The sequence below is a fragment of the Rhipicephalus microplus genome, chromosome 3 (assembly GCF_043290135.1).
Source record: "Rhipicephalus microplus isolate Deutch F79 chromosome 3, USDA_Rmic, whole genome shotgun sequence".
Taxonomy (NCBI): domain Eukaryota; kingdom Metazoa; phylum Arthropoda; class Arachnida; order Ixodida; family Ixodidae; genus Rhipicephalus; species Rhipicephalus microplus.
The window spans coordinates 55,388,304-55,397,879 of record NC_134702.1 but is presented as its reverse complement, the minus strand read 5'-3'; the positions used below and the strand labels follow the sequence as shown (position 1 = coordinate 55,397,879).

At 47.5% G+C, this 9,576-nt stretch overlaps 1 protein-coding gene across 1 annotated transcript; it reads left to right on the top strand.

Annotated features, from left to right (window-relative positions):
• Window positions 1–1,505: 1,505 nt before the first annotated feature.
• On the top strand, window positions 1,506–2,027 carry LOC142802802 (uncharacterized). The gene has a single exon (XM_075887849.1). The coding sequence runs from the start codon at window positions 1,506–1,508 to the stop codon at window positions 2,025–2,027; it is 522 nt and encodes a 173-aa protein (XP_075743964.1).
• Window positions 2,028–9,576: the final 7,549 nt, after the last annotated feature.

Here is a 9,576-nt window from a genome sequence, read left to right as displayed (position 1 = left end):
AACTCCAGTTTCTGCAGGGCTGCCTGAATTGCCACGCTTTCCATGCTGTCGATGAAACAACGCACTCTAGTCGCGCTGCCAAGAACGCTTTTAGAGACGGGATCAAAAATGCTGCAGCGCTTGCTCCGCGCATTATGTCGACTGATCCATCGGTGAAAACTTTCAAATGATCGGCGTACTTTTCTTCAATATATTCAAGTACTAAAGAACGTACTTCTGCTGTGGGTGTGGAACGCTTGCTGTGCATCCGTGGAATCGTCACCTGACAGTAAACATCCTCATGTGACCAAGGTAGGTCTTGTCGAAGCCGTCTTTGTTTGGGGAAATCGATGATAAGATAGGGAAGGGTGTTGAGGGCCTCGAAAGCTCGCGATTCCGTGCGTCGCCGAAGGTGACTGAGTAGTGCTCGTCCTGGGCTTGATTCGCCAAGTCGGCAAAGCTGTGTCAGCAGTCGTTGAGAGGCTAGAAGACGTAACGGTGGAAGACGAGCTTCAAGAAGCACCTTTACGCTCTCTGCAAACTTTGGCACTCCCAAAGTAACTCTGAGGCCTTTACGATGAAGTGTTTTTAGCCGATCGTACTGTGACTCACTCGGAGCGATCAGAGGCGATTGGAAAAGCACGCGATTGACAATTACAGCCTCATGTAATTTTATCATTGATGTTGGGGGACTCCCCCACCTTGTTCATGCGATCCTTTGAAGAACGTTTACACGGGTGACAGCGCTGACACTGTCTTGTCTACTGCCCGTCGCCAATTCATCCTGGTGTCCAATGTGGCTCAAAGGAATCTAATGTACTTGTTTATTTGATGCATCAGGAAGTAATATTTTCATCCTTGTTTCTCGTCTTTGCATACCTGGAAATAGCATGAGTTGAGAGTTTTCGGCGGATATTGTTAGTCCAATAGATTCAAGAAAGGTTTGTGCGGAGAGTAGAACTCTTTGACCAATCATTTCCGATCGCTTATTGTGCCGTCCCCTCTCGAAGAGAGCGGCCAGGAGCCGTGTTTGCCTTTCAAGTGCCGCCAAAGGAAGTCGGGGGGACGCTTAAGCCCCTAATAGGGGCTACTTCTACGTTCTGAAAATCCTTTTTCCTTTGTTATGGCCACTTTAAACGGGCGCCGAAAACGACCTTTAGAGCGTCATTTGTCATCTTCTCTGTCGGCTCATGGAGAGAGTGAAAACACCGGTCGTCGACGGAAGAAGAAATGCCAAGCGGCGGGCAGACTCACCCTACCAGCCCGAGCAACAGCACCGCCTTATTACGGGGGACTTACTGAGTGCTTGTGAATGTTTGTCGAAATGTGACCCCAATTTCTGTTAATTAAAGTTACTGTTGTTTAAATGTTCACGAGTGTTCGACCGTTAACTGGCTGGATAGCGGACGCTTTGACCCGTCAAATGCGAGCTGCGAGACCAGCATAGTAAAAAGGCGAAGCTCACGCCGAAACCAGACCACACAATCCCAAGGCTGGAGTTGTGTGCAGTGGTCCTTGCTGCAGAAATGGCCGATACCATACTACGGGAGTTAGACTTCCAGCCGAGTTCTGTCACATTTTACACAGACAGCAAGGTAGTTCTGGGATACATACACAATAAAACGCGAAGATTCTATGTGTACGTAGCTAACAGAGTTCAGCGCATACGTGCCAGCACACGACCGGGTCAGTGGAAGTACGTGTGTACGGAAGAAAATCCAGCAGACCACGCCACCAGACCAATTCCAGCAGCGCAGCTCGAGAAGACGAACTGGTTTTCAGGACCCGACTTTCTCTCTCAACCTCAAGGGGAAGCATCATCATCATGTTTCAAGCTTATAGACCCTAATGAAGACGAAGAGGTAGGCCCTGAGGTCCGCACCTTCGTGACGAAAACCAACCAGCGACAGCAACTAGGAGCTGAACGATTCAGCAAGTTTTCAAGCTGGAGCTCACTCACACGAGCTGTGGCTGGCATAATCCGGGTTGCCCGTCGCGCCAAGAGTTCGCCACCAGAAGAAATGGATCTCGTGGATCTGCTCTATTGAGCCAAGGTCATCATTATTCACTCTGTGCAGCAGGACGTATTCTCAGAAGAGCTGCGTTGTATCCAGAAAGGAGAGCAAGTTCATAAGACAAGCTCGCTTCGAAAGCTTGATCCAATTTTGGATTCCCAGGGGCTAATCCGTGTCGGTGGCCGCTTGAACAAAGGTGACCTTCCAGAAGAAGAGAAAAACCCTTTAATAATACCTGGCCGAGACCATGTCGCGAAACTCCTAGTGCGCCACCACCATGGCTGTGTGCAACATCAAGGTCGACACATCACGGAGGGAGCTGTGAGAGCTGCTGGATATTGGATTGTTGGAGGCAAAAGGTGCATCTCCTCTGAGTTGGAGGCCTGTATTTCGTGCAAGAAGCTACGAGGACGCCTTCACGATCAGAAGATGGCTGATCTTTCGGCCGACCGAATCAGCACGGAGCCCCCTTTTACAAACGTGGGAATCGATGTTTTTGGCCCTTGGTTGATTACCTCCCGCCGAACGAGAGGTGGTATTGCCAACAGCAAGCGCTGGGCAGTAATGTTCACGTGCTTAATAAGCATTCGCGCAGTGCACATTGAACTCATCGAATCAATGGACACGTCGAGCTTCATAAATGCTTTTCGAAGGTTCATGTCAGTAAGAGGACCTGTGAAGCTTGTACGCTCCGACTGCGGGACGAATTTTGTCGGTGCATGCAGGGAACTTGGAATTGGCGCTGAGAGCTTCAATAGCTCACAATTTGGCAGGTTCCTAGCGAACACCAGCTGTAAGTGGATATTCAATCCACTGCACGCGTCCCACATGGGCGGCGCTTGGGGAGGATGATCGGTATAGCACGCCGTATTCTTGATTCCATGCTTATGCAATCACGCCATCAACGGCTTACTCACGACATTCTTGCCACCTTCCTGGCAGAAGTCACAGCCATCATGAATGCCAGACCTATAACTCCGATTTCCTCAGACCCCGAAGATCCCACTATCCTCACTCCGGCGACGCTACTGACACACAAGAAAGGATGCTCATCCCCAACAACTGGAGAAATAGATACAACTAATCTGTACAAGCGACACTGGCATCAAGTCAAGAACATGGCTAACCAATTCTGGAAACGCTGGCGTTCAACGTATCTCGCTACTCTGCAGGAACGTTGAAAATGGCAAGTGAGGAAAAAGGATATAAAAGAAGGCGACGTCGTGCTCATCAGGGACAAAGAAGCAAATCGCAACGATTGGCCCATCGGCGTTGTCACCCAAAGCCTGCCCAGTGCGGACGGAATGGTGCGCAGGTGGAGGTGAAGATTGCAAGGAATGGCGCAATAAGGAAACTCTGCTGACCGATATCGGAAGTGGTGCCCTTGTTTTCGCCATCAACAAACTGTGGCGTCTAACAAGCAGACACCAGACGGGGAGTGTGCCGTCCCCTCTCGAAGAGAGCGGCCAGGAGCCGTGTTTGCCTTTCAAGTGCCGCCAAAGGAAGTCGGGGGGACGCTTAAGCCCCTAATAGGGGCTACTTCTACGTTCTGAAAATCCTTTTTTCTTTGTTATGGCCACTTTAAACGGGCGCCGCAAACGACCTTCAGAGCGTCATTTGTCATCTTCTCTGTCGGCTCACGGAGAGAGTGAAAACACCGGTCGTCGACGGAAGAAATGCCAAGCGGCGGGCAGACTCACCCTACCATCCCGAGCAACAGCACCGCCTTTTTACGAGGGACTTACTGAGTGCTTGTGAATGTTTGTTGAAATGTGACCCCAATTCCTGTTAATTAAAGTTACTTTTGTTTATATGTTCACGAGTGTTCGACCGTTAACTGGCTGGATAGCGGACGCTTTGACCCGTCAAATGCGAGCTGCGAGACCAGCATACTTATGCTGATATCCAGACAGCCAGATGCATATGTCGTCGGCATAAATTGATGTTTGTACTGCCTTGCTCACAATCTTGAGGGCATTAGGTAAACCAGCCATGGCCACATTAAACAACATTGGAGACAGGACACTGCCCTGTGGCACTCCTCTGGTGATTTTTCTTGAGCTACTGAGCACTGTCCCTAACTTCACCTGCATCGAGCGATCACTAAGAAACGCCTGAACAAAGCGTAAAAGGTGCCCCGTTATTCCCATAAATGCAAGACCACAAATTATCGCACCTTGGAACACGTAGTCGTATGCTTTCGAAACGTCCAGGAATATTGCCAGAGTTGAAAAGCCGTATGCTCGTTGGTGTTCTATGTGACTCACCAAGTCCAAGATGTTGTCCTGTGCACTCAACCGTTGCCGAAATCTAGTCATACATGCTGGAAGGGCCTAGTGATTCTCCATCCACCATGTCAGCCGAACACAGGCCAGCTTCTCCATAAGCTTCGCTACGCACGAAGTTAGTGATACTGGTCTGTATGATGCCAGTTCTGTTCTGTCTTTACCTGGCTTCAGCACTGGCACGACCAAGCCCATTTTCCAGGCTTGAGGAATGTTTCCCTATACCCAAATGTAATTGAAATGCATCGGAAGCCTGCTTTTCAATTCTGCAGACAAATTTGAGATCATCTGGTTTGTAATTCCGTCAGGTCCAAGAGCACAGCGTCGACGGAAACAACTTATGGCTGACGTAAGTTCTCGCAGCGTGAAAGGTGCGTCGATGGCCGATGTAGAATGAGGCGAAAATGGGTAAGGTGGTTCACTTTCTCTTCCAATAACATACACGACAGCAATCTCTTCGGCGAGAGGCGGCACTGATGTATCCTAGAATAACGCGAGGGCAATAAACGGTCTCAAAAGCTCGGGCGTGCTTCCAACCCTGTTTACTACTCGCCATATACTTGACAGTGCCATGGAGTATATATACACTTAAACTCTCACAAACGTTGTTGTTTTTTGCTGTATCGACGTATTGCTGCATTAAGTCTGTTGAACTTAGTTTTGCTAGCAGGTTCACCACCTCTTCGCATAAGCGTTTTTTCTGGCCTTCTTCTGGCCGTACACAAATTACGGAGCTTTAAGTCTGGGGCAGGAAAATGTGCAAGTAGCTTAGGTATAGTGGTTGCAGCCGCTTTGCTCACCAGCATATCCTGAAACATATCCCCTGATCGGTGATCTATATGCTTTCGGTAGCGGTCCCAATCACTTACTTTGCAGGATTTAGCTACCGTCAAATAGTAGCCAGCAACATTGATCAATATAGGGAATTTATCACTTCCCATTCTGTCCGGAGCTGTGCAACACGTGAGTTGAACGTCACTTGAATGCAACGTCAAGCCAATAATACTTGTGCAAGCTGGGGGCCTAAAGAATGTTACATTGCCATCGTTCGCAATGCATAAGTCTAGCTTATCAATAGCCTTTCCCAGACAACGTCCACGTTCATCCGAACTCTTGTCCCACCCCCAAGACGTGTGATGCGCATTGAAATCCCCTCAAATTATGCGTGTAGCTGGGCAACGAAGATACAGGTCTTCCAAAAACTTTTCGATGGAAATTTTTTTTGTGAGGAGACGCATACACCGATGCAATGCTGACTTTATGGTTTTCTATCTGTGCCCTGATTGTACAAACTTTTATAACATCTGTGCACAAGTCCGCCTCATTGAGTGCTACGTGTGGTATCTCTCTTTGTATATACACAGTGGCGCTTCCTTTTGGGAAAGTCGTTATGGTGGGGTTCTTGTGAGTGACGTGTGCAGTGATTTATCTTTGCCTCAGTAATCCGGCCTCCGACAGAGCCAAGATCAGAATTTGATATTCTCTCAAAAACAGGTGTAGTTCATTCATGCGAGAAACAATACCGGCACAATTCCATTGCATTATGAAAGGCCTTTTTCGGTGATTTAACGTGCACTCAGGCTTGGCCTTCGGCATCCTACTGCTGGTTGTGCCTGAAACAACGAAGCAGCACTGATTCTAGAGCCAGGACGGCCTGCAGATAGTCTTCGCAGTACCTGGTGGCATTGTCGCTAGGTGAGAACGTAGAGTGACAAAGAAAACACGGACAATCTCCGCAGTGTCGTGGATATTTTCCCCATGTCCCTTTGTCTTTTCCTAAAATCATTGTCTCAGTACTCTGGCATAGGTAGCTTGTGTATAAATGTTCTGAATAGACTCAGTTGGCTTGGCTCCTTGTTTTGCTTGACTCGCATTGCCTGCTGCTTTCAGGAAGCATTCTTACGATTGCACCTCGCATACATTCTTTGGACTAGTTGATATTCTTTCTTTCACCAATGGAGGAAAATTCTCAGGTGATTGAGCAACCGACCAGACAGTAGTTTGTTTTGTTGGTTTAGGCCCCGTGAGAAAGGCTTTTCGTCTATGCAGTGCACTCACTCGGAATGGGCATCCACTATAACTGGCGGGATGGTCACTACTGCAGTTTGCGCATTTTAAGTCTGTCTTGCAAGTTTTGAAGCCATGTGGACCTCCACAGCGTTTGCATCGCAGCTCTCCTTTGCAGAATTTCTCCACGTGACCAAAACGTTGGCATTTAATGCATCTTGGTGGTGGCTCCTGTATTCAGCGGTTTCATGTCGAGTGAAGTCAAGGTTAATAGTCTGAGGTTGCTCGGTGTTTGGAGTAAACGCAAGTACCACCACGTCCGTGGGTCTAACTTTCCACTCATTTGTAGAAGAAACTTCTCTTCTAACAATCTTGCTGACGTGAATCACGCCTTGGGGTTTTATGTATCCGAGAAGATCTGCCTCTGTGTACCACTCCGGAACACCCCTGATCAAGCAGATGTTTCGCAGGTAGGCATTAGGAAGACGAGCACTAACTTCTACACCACATAGCTTGCCACACCTGAACAGCGCATTTAATTGATCTTCAGTGACCACGTCAAGCAGTTGCGAACCTTGAGCTGTGAAATAACTCCGAACTGGCTCAGGGTCAATGACTGATGTTACCGCAGAATGTAAAGCAATAGGGTTCATCTGTCTTAAGTCTTTTTCGCTCTCTACAGCTGATATAATCTCCGGAATACCCACAGTCCTGCTTTTGCGGTGGCTTATCATCTTGAAGTTGTCGTCCTTCATGTCCGACCAGTCGTCTACCTTCTCGTCGAGTACCACTATTGTGGATGCGTCGTCATCGGTTGTAGGTTCATTGGTGTCACCACAGATACGTTCGCCCGCTCGTTGGTCTGGTAGTTTCGCTGGCGTGTTGGGATGAGCAATGACCAAAGTCCCGAAATCGGACCCTTCTTCCGGTCACGTCTTCTCGGAATGGGCCAGGTAAGGGAAAAATCTTGATGCCACAGACGTCTTCGCGAGAACGACGGAAAATAACACAAAACAAGAAAAAATAGAAGACCGAGGGTAGGGTTAGCTGCACACTCAACTTCGTCGTCTTCTTCCTCCTCCTTTGAAGAATCAGGGTGCTTCTGTTTATCCGTGCTTGTGAACGCGACCACGTTTTCAGTTAGTCGCTTTTTCCTGATTTAGGAAACTACAATGGACAAGAGGTTGTTGTTACGGGTGAGACGCGATGCCTCCTTTTAAATGAATGAATGAAGAAACTTTAGTTGTACTAAAAAACGGATGATTTGAGGCACAAAGGCAGACAATTTGCAATGAAGCTATAAAGATGTCATTGCGCTTGGAAGTTTTAAAAAAAATATTGCATGTTAAAAAGCACATGAAGCATCACCAGAAAAGACACCGACTAAACCAAACGTGGTACACGCGATTGGCCGCATCGATGGCACTGACATGTGTTCATCGGGGCAAAATGTTCACTGTGCACTAGCCTCACCTACCTGCATGTTAGCTGTACAACCTGGCACCTGAGAGAATCGACGGCTTAGTACCAAACATACAACCTCGCTTTAAATGCCTTGAAGCATAGCGACATGGTTTCGCAAAGCACTCGAGCATGTAGCTCTGAACCGTTTCATTTGTGTGCATTCACTTTACACAAGCCTTGTAATGCGTGGCATCGATTCTGAAATATCCAAGTTCTTTTTCATTTTATTCTTCGTAGCGCTGCAAACTACTGCTTGTTTCTTTTCTCTTTTGCATGAAAATGCTCAGAATATATGTTCATATAGCTTCATGGTGATATTCCAGCTCCTTTCAATATGATTGCAGGGAAGCACGTAGTTTACAAGCTACATTTATGGCCAAATTAAAACGAACTCTAGAGTCATGTTTAGTGTCTAATTTTTAGCATTAAAAAGTGAGAACAAACTAGGCTGGAGAGTCCGTTTATTCGTGTAAGTTTACTCAGTCAGACAGAGCTCTGTCTAATACGTTTACCTTTAAATATTCATGACCACTCTTCGAATTTCTTTTCAAACTGTGAATACTGCAAATATGTACTCCTAACTGATTGCTTGTTTTTTCAACATTGCTGTAACCTAATGTATTTTAAAAAAAGGATGATAGCTCTTGGGACCAACGGAAAAGACCTCGATTTGCAGCCAGCGTTTCCTGAACAGTGAAAGAATAAACTATACAATAACCAGAACTGACGCAACTATTCCCATACTCTTATACGTGCTATTTCTCACAAAATATTCACTGGCGTGACAACCCCTCTCCGAAGTTTGCTATAAAAATAAACGGCAAACAAACCTAGCTGTGTCCATAAAAATTATGGTTCATGCTTCAAGAAATTAGGCCGCAATAGTTGAGGGCGTTAAAAAGGATGTCGCGTATTTTTTTTTATGAGCGCCACTTTGTAGGAAGCGTGTTGATGCTCGTCATGTGAAAAACACTTGATGCGTACGGTAGCACCATCACCCTGTTTGCATCTGTGAAATTAGACTTATGTCTCCTGTTATGAAATCATGTTCTTTTGTGCACGCTGTACAAGGAGCAGTAGTTATTTCGGACCCGTACAAGTAGAAAATTGCACGCACGCAATTCGGCCACGCACGCTGTGAAATCAGGCCGCCTGTTTTTCCGTTGTCCACCGCTACGTGGCTTTCAGTGGCACCTTTGTAGGCGCAGCGTGTAAAGGCCTGACCACACGCGCCCATCGCAGCGCGTCAGCGCGTGGCTTTTTGATGCGGCACCACACCCTCTCCTGAAGAGAAATGACGCGTGGCTACTCGATGCCGCGTGCCATATCTCTTCATAGAGAGAGGGCGCGGCGTAGCGTCAAGAAATCCATGCCGCGCCAAGAAAGCCATTGCACAAAGAAGGATACGCGGAGCAAGTTAGAGAGCAAAACGACACAATGTGAGGACGTTGTCGCGGAAACTAAGAGAAATGCTTCTCCACATCCTGACATCATGGGGAAGCCACTCTTTTCGTCCTAACGCCGCTGCAGATTGTAACCTCGCCCCTGTGGACACACTGCCTGAATGACGCGTCGTAAAAGGCGATCGTTGTGAGCTGCTTCAAGGAGGCCAGTGCTCAAAGCGATTTCACGCAGCCGCCAGCGTCGCCTTGCAACCCTGGTCCCAACGGCCACGCTCAATGAAAAAATCGTAGCATATCCACGTAGTGTATGATGATGAGTGGGACTAAGCATTCATCAGTCCGTCCATGCTTCCGTCCATACGTTCGTTCTTGTTTCCGTCCGTCCGTGAGTACGTCTGTGCGATAATCCATCTAACCATCTTG